The following is a 19,237-nucleotide window of genomic DNA, read 5'->3' as shown; positions in this document are numbered from 1 at the left end:
TTCCCTCCCTCCCTCCCTCCCTCCCTCCCTCTCTCCCTCCCTTTATAAGCTGTAGAGTGGAAAATCTACAAATGTTGTCAGGATGGTACTGAATAGTCACCAAATAACAAATGTTTTTGCTGTGAATCCACAAAGTCTTAAGAGAAGGTAGGTAGAGCTACTGGGTGGGCAGGAACCCTTTTCCAGACTAAGAGAACTGAGAGGAAGTGTAGTAAAAAATACTAAAAATCTCATCCCGGGACCTCTTCCCTGCCATAGACCATTTATGTTCCTGAATGAAAGACACACACAACCTTCATATTTTTAAATACCCTTAGCACAATAGCTGGGCAGTTGCCTACCCTCTGTGTTGTTAGAATCTACTTTTGATAACCCCACTATTTAGTATGTCCTGTCTGGGCTGCTCTTGACCCAGTTGGGCTCTCTGGGCCATGTTCTCTTGGCTCTTACCCATGGCAGTTCTCCTCCTTCCTGCATGTTCTTCTTCCAAGGCAGCTCCTCTCTTCCCTCCTTATGGTCCTCTCTCTCTAAACCTTCAAAACCTCAACCCCACCTATGTGTCTTCTCCCAAGCTATTGGCATTTTTTTTTTTTTTTGAGATAGGGTTTTTCTGTGTAGCCCTGGCTGTCCTGGAACTCACTCTGTAGACCAGGCTATTGGCATCTTTAATCACAATTCCCCCTGCCCCCTGGGCCCAGGAGCTACAAGCAATGTGGGGACTCCAGGTCTTCCCCATACTTAGCATTACAATAGACAGTAAAAGACAGGACCTCCACAAGGAAGAGCCTCATTCAGTCTTGTACTGAGGCAGAGAGAGAAGAGCTTGAGGGGATGTAGACTCTGCAGCTGTTGCTGAAGGACTGAGTACTGCAGCAGTTTCCTAGAAGCCTAGGAAGGACTGCTCCAGATATGGCAGCCAGCAGAGAGATTAAGGTAGCTCAGCCCTTCACTCCACAGCTTGTAGATGGTTGATGCCCTTAGCAGAAGAGTGGGAGGGCTAAGTGATAAGGAGGGGCAACCGGTAGAGCCAGGGGTTCCCAGTGTGCATTCACATCCCATTCTCTACCTGGAGGAGGAGGGCTTTGGCAAGTGTTTGAAGCCCTCCAGTCATTTCCTCATGCATGAAATTGGAATGTGTGCTAGTCAACTTCTGGTTACTGTAGAAAAATACCTGAGGTAATCACCACTTTTTAAGTTGCTGTTGGCTAGTGATTGTAGTGGGCCCTGCCAGTGTCCAGGTGGGATGGATGATTGCTTGTGTGTCTCTGGTGGAGGTGCTGGATGTCAGTTGTGGTGAGCATACATAGAACAAACTGTGCTCTTCATGGTCATGACCCACAGATGACTGCCTTAGTACCACAGATAACACAGTCTCTCTCAGTGACTGAAAACCTCCTACTAAGCTTTATGTCCACCTCTCAGAATCATCACTCTGTGGATGAAGACTTTAACAGATGGGCATTTGCGAGCTTGATGGTCCTAGCTATAGCAGATAACAAATTTCCACACAGCTTTCTTACAGTTACATGTGATAAAGCTCTGGGTTAGCATCTCGGACCTCAGAAGTGCATAGTGGCTGCCATTGCTCAATAGTAACATGTTGACTAGGAGAGGGAAGATGGTTTTGGAGAAACAGGGAAGGTCAGAGGGCTTAAGTGGCTAGGGCATAGGTCTCTTCATATGTATGTATAGGAGAAAACAGAGAGGGAGGGTAATGTTGAAAATCCCAGGATCCATCCAGAATGCGTAGCTGTTTAGAGGGTTAGATGTTGAAAGAGGAATTCAGGGGAGTTACAGGCATGAGGATTTTCATCAGTAATTCTGGTGACACTTTAGCGGAGGACATTTGTCATGGCCTTAGGAAGGCCTGGCCATCAATACATTGGAGCTGCCTCCAAACCCAAGCTTTTTCTTTTTCTTTTTTAAATCAGTGATCTTGTATCTCACAGACCCAGGTTGCACTCTCAGAGCCCTTTATTCTTTGATGTTCTGTCTTAGTGTATTAATGCTTTGACCATAAAACCTGGAGCTTTCTACAGTAAAAGAAAGAAACCATGTTCTGCCAAAAGACCTTTATCCCCACTGTGAGATTTTACTGTGGAGGAAAAAAAAAAACCCAGTGATTTTCAAGCACTGTAGTTAATGCTTTGTATCCTCTCTGGATAACAGAATCTAGACGTGAACATTATTTTCTCATGGAATGATGTACTCCCCCTTTGATGCAGAGGCTTTGTGAAATGAGTATGGATCGTTTCTCTTGCCTGTCCCTCCCTCTTCTTGGTTCTTATTCAGTGGCTGAAGTCATTGCCTTGACTTTTTTTCTTTTTCTTTCTTTCTTTTTTTTTTTTTTTTAATTTTGTGCTCTCTAGGTGCTGGCAAAGTTTATTAAAAGGTAGCAGCTTGGTAGGGCTTTGAAATAGACTACTGAGGAATATGGAGAACAGGTGCCATCCCGCCTCTCCTTCCATGGGTGGTCACTGTTGTGTCTCACAGTCATTTGTATGGAAGGAGCAGGCCCTCTTCAGAAGCAGTGTTTCCATCTCAAGGAAGTGGCTAAACTAAGAAGAAAAGCTTCATGCTTTATCTCCTGGAGCGTGGGTGAGCAACCCCCCCACACCCCCCCCCAGGCCCAGCATAGCCTCTCCTGTGACCCACACACCACACACTGCTGGCACTGGCCTACTTCCCCACTTCCCCACTTTTCTCAGTTTTTAGGTCTTTGTTGGCAGTCAGCGCTTCTGAATGTGGCCTCCGTCTAGTCGTCCAGCTGTGTGTGGTACCTGTGCAACAAGGTCCATTTCCTACAGCCCCATTCTTTGGAACCTTTGCTGGAGCCAGGACTCAGAATACCAACCTGGCATACATGGGGGCAGGATTTGAGCATGGTTTTTGCTGTTTCTTCGTTTTGTTTTGTTCTAGAAAGGTGCTCATTTTCAGTAGGAGAGCCTCATAGTTTACGTGTTAGCAGACTCACACACCCTGTGTTATGGCCCGAGCCCATGATAGCCAGGCATGCTACAGGGCTAGGGCCATACTCGCTGGCCTTCCTCTTCACTCTGGCAAGGAGGAGCATTGTCTTTGGCCAGCTGACAAGCCACCCGAACAACCAGACAGCTGGTTTTGGTTAACTCATTTCCACGTCTAAATTGTGGGGCTGTTGTTTTAAAAGGGTGCATGTGACGTCTGCACTTAGGCTGTCTTTTTCTAGGAGTAAGGGATCCAGGGATCCACACACTTCTGAGAATGTCAGCGGCATCCAGCACATTCTGCAGAATAGGGAACTGAGCCCTGCACCCTGGAGCTTCTATTACAGCTGTATCTGACTCAGGCTGGCTCATTTCTGACCAAATGTCTTTTCTCTTGGACTAGCTACCTTTCCAAACTTATTTTTAATTTAATTTTGTTTTATTTGGCTTTATTTTATATGTATAGAGAAAAATATGGCTGATGTTTAGGGAAAAGAGAAAGAGAAGAATTTGGATCATTTAGACAGAGATAGGCCTTTTAAAAAAGTATGGGGTGCCTTGATTTGGGGCATTTTAGACAGCAACAGACCTTTAAAACACTGTGGGATGCCTTGTTTTGGGTCATTTAGACTGAGATAGACCTTAAAAAGTGGGATGACCTAATTTCAGTTATTGAAACAGAGATAGACCTTTAAAAAGTGTGGGGTGGTTTGATTTGGGTAATTTAGACAGAAATGAATCTTTAAAGTGTGTGGGATGACTTGATTTGGGTCATGTAGAATGAGATTGACCTTAAAATACTGTGGGATGCTTTGCAGCTGTGTCCAACTGCTGAAAAGGTTCTATTTCCTGCAGAAGGTGGACATCTTTAAGGACTTACAGTAAGCAGTGAGGTTATAGATCAGAAGAAAAGCATGCTGTCAGCCTGCACACCGTTCTGGGTTCATTCACAGCCCCCATCATTATCCAGTAAGGACTAAGAGTGTGAGAAATAGGGGTACATAGATAAGAGGTCATGTCCCCTCAGGCATTACCAATCGTCTTTTCCATTGCTCTCCCTGTCACAGAAATGCAGGACAGCTCCTGTGTTGTTCCTTTGTAATACAAAGTGTATCTTACAGATACAGGGTAAGAATTTAAAACACATAGCATAAATACATAGTTGACTTTTACTTTGTGTCATCTGGGACTCTCCTAAGTAAAGAGGCCAGGTGCGGGTTGGCATTCCCAGATAATGGGTTGTGTTATTAAGGGTGAAAGTTGCAAAGGTAATGCTGGCTTGTGAAACAATGGGGGCGAGAAGGTGGCTCATTGTTCATTTACCACAGCCTCTCAGGGTTATTTCTTTAAAGGTGTTGCTTGGAAATGTCTTTGGTGTTTGAACCACAGTATTAAGTTCTTAGAGCTGATAATCTGAGGATAAGTTGTGATGTCCATATGTAACTAAATTATAGCTGCTAGCTACTTACCCACTGTTGGAAAGCCAGCCACATTTCCTCCTTAACTTTTGCACCACAGTAATGAACACAAAGTCCCTGTGACTCTGAGAAGTGTGGGACCGTCCCCATCAGCTCGCAGTAATCAGTTCCGCAGTAGACACCAGCTGGAGTCCTCTAGTCTAGTTCAGTTCTGATACAGTCTCTGGTCAGATCCTGCAGACCAAGACCACAGTCCCAAGCCTCCTTCCTACTTGAGGTGCCCAGCCCCAAGTCTGGTTGTCTCATCCACACTTTTGATACACAGGCTACAGGCAAGGTTCTCTTAACCCTCTAGGGTTTTGATACATTGGATAGAGCAGCTCACAGAAGCCAGGGGAACATTTGTTCAGTTTTATTATAAAGGGTGTGACAGAGGACCCCCATGAATCAAGGCATAAGGGGAGGCAGGCAGGAAGGGGTGTATATCGAGGCCACTCCCCACCACTGTGGGCCTTCCATGTTTTCAGCTGTGGGGTCTCTGTGGAGACTTGGGTGCGTAGGCCTAGGTGCTGAGAGGCAGGGTAAGGAATTCAGCAAGGCCACTTAGGGTCCAGCATAGCTTTCTCCACGGGATGAGGAAGGTCTTTTAACCTAAATAAGGACAGCTCAGAGAATGTCTTAAGACAGAAAGGTTGGGAAGGGTTGGCTTCTAAGATTTATTGTGAAGAAGCTGTAGTTTTGGGGGCTTGCCTTGGGGAGGGAGCTGTACTGGTAACCCCCAGCCCTTCTTTCTGAGAGCATGTGTGTGAACTCTCCAGATCCAAACTGTCTCTTATGGGCTTTTGCCTCTCAGACCTATTATTTTAACTTATTTATAAAATGTTAAGCTTCCACGCACCTTGATATGCTCTCCGAATTTTCAAGGCACGTGACGTAAAAATCTATTAACAAGGAAAAAGAATCTTTTCTGTGGCTTCAGGGGGGTGAAAATCACTGATGGGATTTTATTTTTCTTTTTAGTTAGGGAAGTTTGGGATGTTTCTGCTGTATTACTTTAAATTGGTCAGTCCTCAGATGCCTGATTTTTGTTGAGCACATGAAGTTTCTGGTTGTGGAATTTGAAAATCTGCTATGTGGGAGATAGTCCAGTCTGTTTCATCTGTTCTATTCATAGACCGTCACTGTCACTGAGTTGGGATCTCTCAGTCCAATGGCCAGCATGGGCACTGAGCCCCAAGTGGCCTCTCCATTTGTCTCCTTCCTTTTTTATTAGATGAATGTCATCCTCTTTGTAACATGATCCCATGGTTATTACATAAATCATGAGCAGGCATGAAGCAAAGGCCATGTCCTCTCACTTTATCTCCACAACAACTGTAAGCTAAGTACTGCTGTCCGTGCATTTTCTTTTTTAGACAATAAGGCAAGCACTAACAAATTAAGCTACTGACTGGCCCAGACCAGCAAAGCACTGCCATGGGTGTGGATCCATGCTTGTCAGACCTGCAGCTCAGGCTGTCAAACAACAGGCATGCCTAGTTGGTTCCCGGTAGTGTTCTTCCTTCCAGTGGCCACAGGTCTGAGTTAGGGATTTGCCACTTTGTGCTTTGTAAGTTGAGGTAATCTTTCTGGTTTCATCTGCCACTTGGAAACCATGTGCAAAACCATATGTTCAACTGGTGGCTCTGGCACTGGATGGAAAGGAGCTGCTCTTAGCTGCTGTTGCTCATTATTAATTGTTGCTGCAAGAAACAAAAAGACTATCTCTCCCACGCTACGCCAAGTACCAGCGGGCCACATGGCTCCAGCTGGGTGTTCTCAACTTGGCAGGTCTTTGCCACGCCAGCCCCACACAACGACCGCCCACCTCATGGTCAGCCGCTACAACACCCAGCAATCTGATAGAAACAAAACTCTAGAAGCTTATAATTAATCAGTCAGATTTATATATCAATAAATTCTCAATTCACAGGATTCCTACACAATTAATTCAGGGTCATTTGATAATGGTACAAGATGCCCACCTAGATTAGACAAGTTACCCCAATTATTCTTTCCCTGTATGATATTACATCTACCTGTGGCTATTAAAACCATGTGGAATCTGAATCATCCTGTTCGCCCTCCCTCTTGCTTCTTTTTCTTCTACCTGTTTCCTCAGTCTCCTTCTCTGCAACTCTTCATTCCACCTCCCTTTTCCCTGTCCAATCACAGGCTTCTTGTTGTATAAATAATCAAATTAATTGGACAGGGAAAATCCTGCTACAGTCAATCATAGCACATATCTGTGGCCTCTCCAAGGTTGCTTGGGGTTCTCCTGGAATGCTAGTCCCTGACCAGCTTGCTGTAGAGTGGGTACCTGTGGTATACCTTGGAGGTTGTCACTTCTGTTCTGAAGGCAGCTAGTGGTCTTACCTAAAGCATTATTGCTGGCCTCTGGAGTCTGAAGGAGTCCACTCTCTATTGGGTAGAAAAGTTGACGAGAGACCAAAGTGTCACTTTGATCTTTAAAACAGCTGGTGTTGGAGATAGGATGGAGACTCAGGTAGCTCTGACCAGACGTTTTTGGAGGAAGGGAGTCTGAAAAGCTTGCAGCTGGTGTTGTGAGTGAGGACCATGGGGCTGGTTCTCCCACCCCTCTGTAGACTGTACTTCCATCAGACCTCTGAGAAAGATCTTCTAAGTCATATTACTTTCTAGATGGCAGACTTAAAAAGTCCAGATGACAAAACTGGGACCAGTTTCCTGAGAGCTTTGGGGGGAGGGGAAAATGGTAAGCTTCTGTTATGGAGAACTATTCTGAGTCTCTAAATAAAGCATGCTCACTTAAGGAGTTTCTTCCAGGAAACATCTCTGTGCTATGTAACTTTCAAATAGTCATACCTCTGTCTGCCTATCCAGTTAATCTATCTAAATGTTTATATATCTTGATATAGCTTTATTGTATTTTTCATTTACATGTGTTTGATTTGTTTTTCTACTGAATTGATATATGACTCTTGACTTTTTAAAAAAGTTTATTTGGTTTTACATGTATTAGCTCTTTACGTGTTTTTATGCATTTATATGTAGTATGTGTATAGCTGGTGCCCTAAGAAGTCAGAAGGGAGTCACATTCCCTGGCCCTGGAACTACAGATGGTTGTGAGTCACTATGTAGGTGCTGGGAACTGAACCTGCCTGGGTCCTCTGCAGCTACAGCAAGCTCCCCTAACTTCTGAGCTGTCTCTTGTAAAGGGAAGTGAGATCACATCGAGCACCCAGAGGTGCTGAGAATGTGACTTGCCATGTGAGAGTTTATGTGATTCTTATACCATGAATGGTGGTTCCTATTTGCAAACCCAGCACTCAGAAGCTGAGATAAGAGATGTCCATGAGTTTGGGACCAGCCTGAGGTACATAGTGAGTGCCTAGCCTGGGCTACAGAGTGAGCCTTCATCTCAGAAACAAACAAAACTAAATGAATAAAATCCAGACCTGGTTGGAAATTATGCCTACCTCCAGCAGCCTGTGACACACTGGCCTTCCCCTACTAACCATTGGCCTAAAGAATTAAAGGGACAGAGTTTCCTCAAACCTGCTTTACGGATAGGTTTTTCTTTGTTTGGGGTGTGTGAAGAAGATAGGCCTGTTACCTCACTTCATACAGAAAGAAGCTTACCAGTCATTAAGTGGGGCTTTGTTTGTGTCGTCATCTGCTGGCAAGGTCTGTCCTTTTGATAAATGTTATATTAACTGTAAGATAGATGGTTATAAATTTTTAGAACTCTAGTTCAAATTTGTCTATAAGGAAGTAAAATTAGATAGCATGAATTTAGATCATTGTCCTGAGTATATGATAGCAAAATCCAAATTTAAAACTAAACAATTGATGTCTTTCTTTTTCTTTTGTCTTTTAGCTTCTCAGATAAACTGTTTATTGGAAAAGGCTTACATTTTCAGCCGTCAGTTCTAGATTTTGGAATACAGTAAGTATTTTTTAATTATAACTAAATTCATCTTATTTGTAGTTATTTTCAGCATATCTTGTTAAAATTTTTATTTTTAATTATACATATATGTATTAGGAGTTGTAGTTATATGTCCACATGACTGCAGATGCTGACAGAGGCCAGAAGAGGGCATTGGATCCCCTGGCGCTGGAGTTACTGGCAGTTGTGAACTGTTCAGTATGGGTGCTGAGAACTAAGCTCCAGTCCTCTGCAAGAGCGACAGAAACTGATAACCATAGAGCCCTCTCTCCAGCCTCTGTCCTCAGTGTATCTTACATGATGATATATACACTACATTATATTTTAAGTATATAATAATATGAAAAGATATCAATCCTGAGACTTGTTAAAGGAATATTTTCATGAAAGGGAGAGTATGAAAGTTATTTTAAGCCCTTTCAGTTTTTTGATGTTTGTTTTGCATTGCTAAGGTTTGCAGTTAGTCTCTTGTCCATGCCATGCATGTGCTTTCCTACGGAGATGTACCATCAGCCCCCAGCCAGTTATTTCATGATATGCTTTATATTATTTGATAATAGTTAGACTTCAGTAAGTAAGTAAGAAGTTAGTGGTAAACCTTTGGGTTTTTCGGAACAAGTTTGATTATTTTATAATAGAAAAAGTGAATACTGATGATATGAATTCTTTTAGTCCAGATGCAGTTGCTTGCTTTTCCTGCTGTACCTTCAGGCTGGACGTTGTACTCTATTGATAGTTCCTGGGTTAGTTGTGGATGTTTAGGCAGAGAAGATGAGATACACTGTAAAGAGGTCATAGTGCTAAGAACCATGAAAGGAGGAAACACAGGCTTTGGGAATCACACGAGGAGCGGAGGGGCTGGAAAGGAGGCAGCTTAGAACTCTTATCCGAGATGCAGTTAAAAACTTAAAGACTGATAGTAGGCATTGAACAGGCACATCTTCAGTGAGCCCCCTCAAAGCTCTGTCTGCTTAGGCTCATAGACTGTTCAAGTGAAGCTGAGTGAAGTTGCCTGGTGATGAAGGACTCTAGAGCCAGTGGGGTCTGCAGTGTTTTGAGCTTTTATCTGCCATTCTTGTCACTTTCTGACATTGTCATTGTCAGCGTTTCTGATGGTTAGAGCTGACAATTAGAGCTACAGGGAAGGAGGTGAACTGTCTTGCTGAGCTTTTTAAAGGAAGTTTTTCTAAATGGGGAAGAGATAAAATTGTTAAGGTAGTTTGCCAACTTTACAAGTTTCTAGGTGTCTGAACTAATTACTGAACTATAATTATTAACAAGGTCTTGCACTGTAGTCCTAGCTGGCTTGAAAGTCACAGAGCTCTCTATCTCCTGAGTGCTGAGACTAAAGGCATGTACTGCCATGCTCAGAGTATTTTGTGTTGGTTTACCTAAAAAAAAAAAATAGAGTAAGAAATTTGTTTAAAGTTGAATTTATAATCATTTAACTGACAATATAAATTAAATGATTTATATTCTCACTGACTTCAAATCTGAGAGAATAGTTTGCACAAAGCTTTTTTTTTCCCACAAACTATTTTAGAGACTGTTTTAGATTAGTAGGTATAATGAAATGGATCATGGTGAATATATCCAGAGTAGGAAAAAAAAAATCTGGTATGTAGGATCCTGGCTGTCATTTACTCTTCCAGAACATAAAATTCTATAATTTGGGAGCTGGAAAGGGGGCTCAGGGGTGAAGAGCACTTGCTACTTATTCAGAGGGTGAGGGCTCAGTTCCCAGCACTCAGATGACAACTCAACTGTCAGTAATGCTAGCTCCAGGGAATCAGACAGTCTCTTCTGGCCAGGCACCCGCCAAGCATGCAATACACACACATATGTAAGGTAAAAATACTCATATACATAAAATTAAAGAAACTCTGATCGGTGAGTGCGTGTATGTATATGTGCTACATTTGTCTTAATTAGTCATATGCGTTAATTACTGGTTCTGTTATTTAAAAACATTGAATGGTTAGGTAAATAGCTTTGGTTTGAAAGGGTTACTGATTTTTAGACTTAAAATACCTTCAGAAGCTTCAGTTATGTAATACTTTGTACTTTTTCAATTTGTTAAGGTGTTTTATATCATTTGAGCTGTGTTACTTTGTCATTTTGTTTTTTTTGAGACAGGGTCTCATTGAGTAGCGCTAGCTGGCTTGGGACCTCAGGGCAGGCTGGCCTCAGGCTGTGGCAAACCTCTTAGCTCTGCCTCTGTAATGCTGGGATTACAGAGTGCAGTAGTTTCCAACGAGTTCTGCAAGGATGACTTAGCCATTGTCTGAGCATGTGTGTCCATCTTTACACGTCATTGTGCTTGAGTACAGAACACAGAGGGTTACACACTGCTTGCTGAGAAGCACCGAGGTTGCCCAGGGTCATGTCTTCGGGGTTGGGGGACGAAGCTGTCACTCAGTCACTCACCATGCTAGTTTTCGTGGTAGTGAAGACAGACTGTCATTTAGTTTCATTTATAGCACATTTAAGATGTATGTCACTGATACTTTCCTTCTTCCCACCCGCTGACTCCTGTAGCCTTTCTACAATAACATAGCAACCATCGTGCAATGTTCATGATTCCCTCCCCTGCTGGTCCAGCTTTTGCCCTCCCTGTTCTGGGGTCAGCCTCAGGCAGACAGCAGACTTTCTCCTAGCTTCAGTTTCCACCCTGCAGAAGCAGGATCTTGTTGTTGCTTCTCTTCCTTCTGCTCCTTGAGAGCTTATCCTAAGGGTTAAAGTTCTGCCAGTTCCAAGGCTGGAAGTGCTAATCATTCATAAATTTTCATCATTCTTTTGTCATATTAAATTAATAGATTATCTTCCAGTTGTCACTACTGAAGGAAATTCATACCCTTTTAACACATGTTAAAAATAGAATATTGAAAAGTAGAATAAAAATAGCTAGTGGCAAGGAGGCTTCTGTGTCTGCTGGGGTTCCCATGTGGCTGCAGACACCCTGCTGTGGAAGGTGCTGTCAACTCTCCTTAGTGCACTTCTCTGAGTTCATGGAAACCAGGACACTTGTGAATAGTGTGTAAGGTATTAGGAGATAAGTTTAAATAGCTCAATTGATTGGGCAGTACCTTTTACTTAAGGCCACTGAAATATCTATTCATTTATGTCAAGAAAGGTAGACATGAGCTCAGTTCCCTTGCTGGATTTATTAGGCGACCCTTGTGTTTATAGTAGGGTTTGTTGTTGTTTGGTTGGTTTTGTTGTTTTGGTTTTTCAAGACAGGATTTCTCTGTGTAGCCCTGGCTGTCATAGAACTCACTCTGTAGACCAGACTGGCCTTGAACTCAGGGATCTACCTGACCTCTGCCTCCCAAGTGCTGGCATTAAAGGTGAGCGCCACCATGCCTGGAAGTAAATGATCTCATTTTAATTAAATTATTTAGTTAATTTAAAATTGATTACTTCATTAAATTTGGAGGTGGAGATTCAGCATTTAAGAGAGTTTGCTGCTTCTCTGGGGACCGGAGTTCAGTTCTAGCACACATCACATTGGGGCATCTCACAACCACCTAACTTTAGCTCCAAGAGGTCTGACATCCTCGTCTAAACTCTGTGTGTATCCTTCCCCTGCTCCGTACATATATGTCTGGCATACACTCACTCAGATCATACCTATATACATAAATGAAAAAAGTAAATTTTAGATATCAAAAGGACCAAGGTTTTAATTGTACACATATGTTTTAGTTATAAGTGGAGGTTCTAGAATATTTGTGATTTAAAATACACATCAGATATATTTAGATCTTTCATTAAGATACATCTTAGAAAAGTCGCCGTGAGTGCTGGGACAGAATGTCAGTCATTGAGAGGCAGTTGCCCAGTTCCATATGAGAGAAACAACACTCATACTGTTCTTAGTCAAGTGAGCTTTTCCCTGTGTGAGGCAGAGTAGCCCAGGCTGGCCCTGGATTTGCCACTGTGTGGAGAGTCCTGTCCTCAATCTCACAGTCCTGCTAGGATAAACAACACATCTTCATTATTATAAAAAGTGGAACAAGACTCTAAGAAGTATGAGCTAACACACGAGGATCTTGGTTAAATTGGAATGTAGGTTTATTTGGGTCCACCAGAACTGTAGATTCAGGGATCTGGAAGAATGAGTGCAGTGCAGTTCCTGCAGGCTCTTCTGAAGCCTGATGGAGCAGGTGAAGTCAGTGCGGGACATAAGAGCTGGAAGGAAATGAGCTTTGCTGATGGCTGGGCTGGTGGCCCCTCCTGCGCTCCACAGTCCTCTTGCTAGGCTGCCAGCCAAAGCTTCGATGTGACGGCCTCTCCACTGGATCATTACTGGAAGATTGGCGAGAGGCTTTCAGATACTGTGTAGAGCCTTTTGCCTGCACAGGTTCTTGTTTTGCTTCTGAGACAGGATTTCCCTCTGCACCTCAGGCCTAAAGAGTGCAGTTCCCCAGCATCTGCCCCCTGAATGCTCTCCCACGGTACCGAGCTCTGTGAAAATCCCCTCTCCTTCCCTTTCTCCCTCTTGGACAAAAATGTATTTACCAAAAAGTGCAGTATGAAAGTGTGCTTGCCCCAGTTTTGAGAGTAAATTAAAATAGGCTCTTCAGGAAGGGATGTGGATTTCCTTGCTGACCAATGGCCATCTCGTTCCAAGGCTCGGAACTCCGGCGTTTAGTTTCTTCATGTTGTTCTTTTGCCTGTAGCTGCCATCTTGATACATTGATCGGGAACAATTACCCTTAGCTCTCCTTGGATCCGTCTGCCCCATTTAATTTCACTGATCATCTATCATGCGTGTGTTTCTTCAGCTTAGGAGGGTGGGCCTTGCTTGTGGTGTTTGCTTGGTGGGCCCTGGGAAGCTCTAAATGGTGAATACAATTTCTTACCTAAATATCTCTTGATTTGAATGAGAAACCCTAGGTACGTTATTCAGAGTATGTGTGGTTTTATAAACAAAAAAATGTGAAAGCACTTAATAATGCAGATATGGTGAATTCTTACAACACAGAAACAAATGGGGTGCTAGTATAGGTTGTCATCACTCTTATAAAATAAAGGCTTTTTTGGTTTGCTTTTAAAACTGTTATGTACTGTTTTATTTCCAACAAGATTGGTATAATTGTGTTATGAAAACTATTTTTCTCTTCAGAGAGGAGCTATGCAGCAACTATCCCCATCCTACTAAGGTCCCAGTGACAAACCAAAGTGTGATATCACCAAAATGGGGCTTTGAGTTTATTGGGGTTACTTACTGTGGATGAGAGCATGGGTGACCTGAAGGCAGCTGCACGGAGAAGTCTTTAGCCAACAGTAACTCTCCCTAGCTCTGCAGACTGCCTCCCTGCTGCAGGTCTCCACAGCCTATATACTCCAGCCCCTCCTTCTGTGAGGGAATGCCAACTGTCAGCACACCCAGACACAGCTGAACTCTTGATGATGGAGGCTTCTGGCCCCGAGGATGGTACTGTCCACCCTGTTCTTCTTTGAACTTTATAATGAACATTAATAGCTCTCTGGAGTTAAAAATATGTATAAGCTAGAGATGCAGCTTAGTGGTGTGCATGCACCCTGAGTTCAGTCCATAGCAGAAATAATGGTATATGTACATGCATGCATGAGGGGTACTGATAATCACAAGAATCTTATCTTTCCTCTTCCCCAACCAGGTTCCTGGGACATCCTGCAGCGAAGCTTCTATATGCGTACAACCCCAGCAGGGATAGCGAGGTTGTGGTGAACTCAGTGTTTACAGCTGCTAGACATTTTCACGTGCCGCCTGTCCATTGCAGGGTGAGTGTTGATGAGTCTGACTTTCTGCTCGTAGCCCCCTTTCCGGCCCATGTTTCCATTTGGTAGCTTTTTCTTTGCTTTATGTGTACTTTCCCACCCATTTTCTTTATGTTTTTGGTAGCGCTGGATACTTAACCAGGAGACATGTTTAAAGAAACTGCAGTAATGTCTGTGTATTAAAAAAAATAGCATGGCTTTATCATGGGTAGAGAAAGTTCATATTATTGATCTTAAGGTTGGCATGGATACTGAGGCTTCTAAACCTCGCCCTGGGTGTAGAGTTGTGCTCCCTCAGACCTCATAAAGCCAGGCTTCCTTGTGAGTCGGCTTCTTCTGTAGTTAACCCACATGGTGGCAGAACTGCAGACGGTGGCCTTTTAGTTTTTCAGTCACCTTGAACTCCCTTAAGCTTTCAATTATTTTGATTGCCATGTTGCTCGATGTTACAACTTTCACAAAGTAACGAGAGCAAGGAAATGTTAACAGAGAACCCTACATTTGGTCTATTGTTGGTTTGGTTTATGCAGATAAACACTGTCTTTGGTACCATGTCAACATATTTAATAAAAAAATCTGCCCATCTGTACTTCAATAGAAACAGAACCGTTAGGTACAGACAGGTGAACACGTGGGTGAGGAGGAGAAGAGAAAGTGAGGCACACAACTCCAATCTGGAGTGAGGGAACTGGGCAGTTATTTGCCATGAGTTGGCAGCTGCTCTTGGAGTGGCAGAGATGGTCAGTTTGGAGAGGCTCGGGGCTTCATGATGCTGATCAAGGATACAGGATATGAGCAAGGAGCTGTTTGCAGTAGTCAAAAGGAAAGAAGGTCTGTGGATACTTTCCAGATGTCTAACTAGGTGTTTTTCTTTCAGGTGATTCCAGCAATGGGGAAGACATCCTTCAGGATCATTTTCTTACCTACTGAAGAAGGGAGCATCGAGAGCTCTTTATTTATTAATACCTCCTCACACGGGGTCTTTTCCTATCATGTAAGTACCTTCATTTTGCCATATAAGTTGGCTGTTGACTTAGAGTATGGCTGTTTTCAAAGGACTCTTGGAGAGATTACCTACCCGTTGGCGTCCTTAAACTACAGCCCATAGTGATGACAAGGCTATTGACGTCCATGCCTCTGCTCAGTGGACCACAGAAGACCTTCCGTGCAGCCTCATACACCCTGGGACTTTGAATTGTATTAGAATGAAGCCAAAACTACGTACCACACAGTTTTCTAGTATAAAACCTAGCAGACTCCTCCCTCTCAGACAGGTGAGAGGGGTACTCCAAGGGCCGCTCCGACATTTGTGCCTGCCTCCTCTTGCAGGAGTGCTTATGGTCAGGAGACATTGCTGAGTATGTGGCCGTCCATTCCCAGGGAGCTCACCGTTTAATCACTACTGAAATCAAGATACTGGGAAGGGCACATGAAGTAGCATTTTGCTGGTGTTCCCAGAACAGGGATCATAACCTGTGGTACGCAGGGCATACTGAAGATGTGGTACCAGGTAATTTAAGTATCAGAATCGGTGGTTTGTGCTAGTTCTCATCAGATTCCACTAAACACATTGGTCCCACATCAGAAGAAAAGAGTTTTGCATTATGAGGATCAGTTAGGGATTTTTGTAGGTGGAGACAGATATGTTGGTCAGCAGGTGAGTGGACAAGGCATGCTGACACTGACAGACGTGTGCTTCTCTTGCTTTCCTGCAGGTATCTGGAGTGGGCACTCGCAGAGTCTCTACAGAAGGGTCTGCGGAGCTGCTGCCGAACGCATACTTTCTGCTTCCGCAGGTCCAAAGTATCCAGCTTTCACAGACACAGGTCATTATAATAGAGCTACTTTGAACTAATTTGTAGAGTATGCACAACCTGATCTGCTTGGTCATAATAGGGTTTTACTCTATTTTGAAAAGTCTTGAAATGTGGAAGCAATAGATTTATTTAAAGCATCAGTGAAATTTCTGCGTTCTTCCTTTGTGTATGCGTGGGTGTGGGTGTGCGTATGTATGTACATACCTGAATCCAGGATCTTCTTCATGCAAGGCAAGTACTCTTCCACTGAGCTGTAGCCAGCCCTCCATACTCCCTAACAGCCCAGTGCTGCTCTTCCACAGTGCCCCTGACTCTGCTGCTGCCCTATGAAATGGCTTGGGTTCTTTGTCGTTAGCTATTGGGCTATGTGCTTATGGTTCTGTTTTCCTTTTTGCGAATCCATTTCCTTGTGTCTAACTTTATGATGAAGCTGAGGTCACAGATAGACCAGGAGCTGTTTTATAGGGCTTGTTAAATTTGACCGGCTGCTTTTCAGGAAGACAGGAAGGTCTACCAGAGCCACCAGCAGTCACAAGCTTGCAAAGATGGTTATCATCCCTTTCCACTCTCTACTTCTTCTCCTGCCTGATTATGACTTGGTTTTGTTTTGGTATTTTTGAGACAGGCTTACCATGTATCCCTGACTGGCCTAGAACTTGCTATGTAGACCAACCTGGCTTCAAACTCAAGAGATTTGCCTGCCTCTGCTTCCTGAGTTCTGAGATCAGAGGCATGCACCACCACACCCTGCAGGAGGAACATTCCTTTATGTTCTAGTAACTGTATACAATTAAAAATTCTTTTCATTCACATTTCATTAGAAGCTTATAGGACTGGTACTTACCTCTCTTTTCCCAAATTGAACCTATTGCCACCTGCTTAAAACCTGTTAGTGCATTCGTTCAGGTATTAAAACGTATATGTAGTCCTTGGTACAGTTCTTATCCCACGTGGCCTTGTGTGCTGGGAGTGTATGCATGGGCCCTAGTGTATGGAAGGCAGGTCTGGTGCTCCTGAGGAGCAGCCCCCAGCCTGGCTGCTGGCTCTTCAGTCCCATTGCACACTACTTTCCTCCCCACACCACATTACGCTGGCCTCCTCTGATCGCTCCTGGATGCCATTTACCTTCCACCACTGTCCTTTGCACCTGCAGCTTTCCCAAGCCTCCTCTCCTCTCTTCTCTAGTCTGCCTTTATTTCTACCTCTTTCAGTTTAGAGATTTTTCTAAGACAGGTAGAAGGGCATCTTGCCCTTCCCAGCCTGGCTTGTGTTCTTTGAATGTAGTGGAACTATTTTCCTTCCCATTAGAGCACACATGTCATGAGTGGGTAAGAGACCTTGCTATGCAAGCATGAGGACCTGATTACAAAACCTCCAAACTCACATGAGGGCCAGGCATGTTGTCCGTGTGCTTGTAAGCATAGTGTCGTGGGAATAGTGACAGGAGCATCACTGGGACTTGCTGGCCACCACCTAGCTTCCAGGTTCTGTGAGAGATCCTGGTCTCAATTGAAAGACAAGGTGATGCAGGACATCTGGCCTCATCTTATGGCATCTACCCCGTGTACACCGGTGTGTACGTCCATACCTAGACATGTTCCCCTGTAGAACATGTGTGTGTGTGATGTAATCACCGTCTGAGCTTTGCTCCACGCTCCGGGAAAGCGGTGAGTTATGATTCAGATTTCCAGGAGGCTCCCTTCCCCTTACCAGCTGGCTGCAGCTGAGACCTCTGAGGTGTCAGTAGGCTCTGTGGCTGTCCTCCATGGGATGCTTTCTGCTCCCTGCCCTAGGCTGGCTTTGCTGATAGTGACTTGGCTTTTCCTGATCTTGCTCTAGCAGATAGAAGTTGAACATCCCTAATACAAATATATGAAATACAAAACATCAAAAAAAAATTCCACACTGTTTGAGTGTAGGTATGATATCCCCAGTGGGAAATTTCATACATAATCCCATATACTTAATACTAGAACCCAGACACACCAAAAATACTCTATTATTTATAGCTGTGTTATATAATGTGTATGTGAAACATAAATCAATTTCATGTTTAAACCTGGATATCTTCCCTGATACATCTCAGGGAAATTACATATAGGCAAATATCCCAGAACTTCAAAAGAGCCCACAACTAAAATCTTCCTGGCCTTGCACGTTTGGAAAAGGGGAGTTTGACCGGTGCTTCCCCTTCTGCCATTTTTTCATTTTTCATTTTAGCTTATTTTAATATGTCTTACTAATGTCTAAGAGAGCTGTAACAACCTACCCGTTGAAAGACAGCACTTTAATGTGTTTAGTCACAGAGTGGTGGACTACCATTACTCTCTGGTCTTGGCACATATCCCTGCTTCAGGCACCTGTAGCTGTTTGTAAGGGGTGCAGAACCTGCCCGAATAGCTGCTCCACTATAAAGGAGGCATTTTGTTTTGTTTTGTGAATAAGAGAGAGAGAGAGATAACATCCAGGGATCTCTGGAAGATTCCAGAGCAGAGAGAAAAGATAACAGACTTGACAGGGCTATGTGCAAAGGAGCAAGAACAGTGAAGAGGATAGAGGAGACAGGAGAGGATAGTGAGCCAGTGAGAGATGGGAGAGTGAGCCAGTGAGAGATGGGAGAGTGAGCCAGTGAGAGATGGGAGAATGAGAGTGAGAGATGGGAGAGTGAGCCAGTGAGAGATGGGAGAGTGAGCCAGTGAGAGACGGGAGAGTGAGCCAGTGAGAGATGGGAGAGTGAGCCAGTGAGAGACAGGAGAGTGAGCCAGTGAGAGATGGGACACTTTTCCAGTGAGAGACAAGAGAGTGAGCCAGTGAGAGATAGGAGAGTGAGAGTGAGAGATGGGAGAGTGAGACAGTGAGAGATAGGAGAGTGAGAGTGAGAGATGGGAGAGTGAGCCAGTGAGAGATGGGAGAGTGAGCCAGTGAGAGATGGGAGAGTGAGCCAGTGAGAGATGGGAGAGTGAGAGTAAGAGATGGGAGAGTGAGCCAGTGAGAGATGGGAGAGTGAGAGTGAGAGATGGGAGAGTGAGAGTGAGAGACGGGAGAGTGAGAGTGAGAGATGGGAGAGTGAGCCAGTGAGAGATGGGAGAGTGAGAGTGAGAGATGGGAGAGTGAGCCAGTGAGAGATGGGAGAGTGAGAGTGAGAGACGGGAGAGTGAGCCAGTGAGAGACAGGAGAGTGAGCCAGTGAGAGATAGGAGAGTGAGAGTGAGAGATGGGAGAGTGAGCCAGTAAGAGATGGGAGAGTGAGAGTGAGAGATGGGAGAGTGAGCCAGTGAGAGACAGGAGAGTGAGCCAGTGA

At 44.0% G+C, this 19,237-nt stretch overlaps 1 protein-coding gene across 5 annotated transcripts in view; it reads left to right on the top strand.

The window, feature by feature from the left end:
* The window catches only part of Tmem131l (transmembrane 131 like), a 141,512-nt gene that overhangs the window by 60,881 nt on the left and 61,394 nt on the right, over positions 1-19,237 (top strand). For all 5 annotated transcript variants that reach the window (XM_031374204.1, XM_031374202.1, XM_031374201.1 and 2 more), the window contains 4 exons: positions 8,283-8,351; positions 14,000-14,123; positions 14,998-15,114; positions 15,836-15,946. In XM_031374204.1, the coding sequence (XP_031230064.1) occupies positions 8,283-8,351; positions 14,000-14,123; positions 14,998-15,114; positions 15,836-15,946 (421 nt within the window). The remainder of the gene's footprint in view (positions 1-8,282; positions 8,352-13,999; positions 14,124-14,997; positions 15,115-15,835; positions 15,947-19,237) is intronic.

The sequence above is a fragment of the Mastomys coucha genome, unplaced genomic scaffold (assembly GCF_008632895.1).
Source record: "Mastomys coucha isolate ucsf_1 unplaced genomic scaffold, UCSF_Mcou_1 pScaffold16, whole genome shotgun sequence".
NCBI lineage: Eukaryota > Metazoa > Chordata > Mammalia > Rodentia > Muridae > Mastomys > Mastomys coucha.
This window is presented reverse-complemented; position numbering and strand designations above follow the sequence as displayed.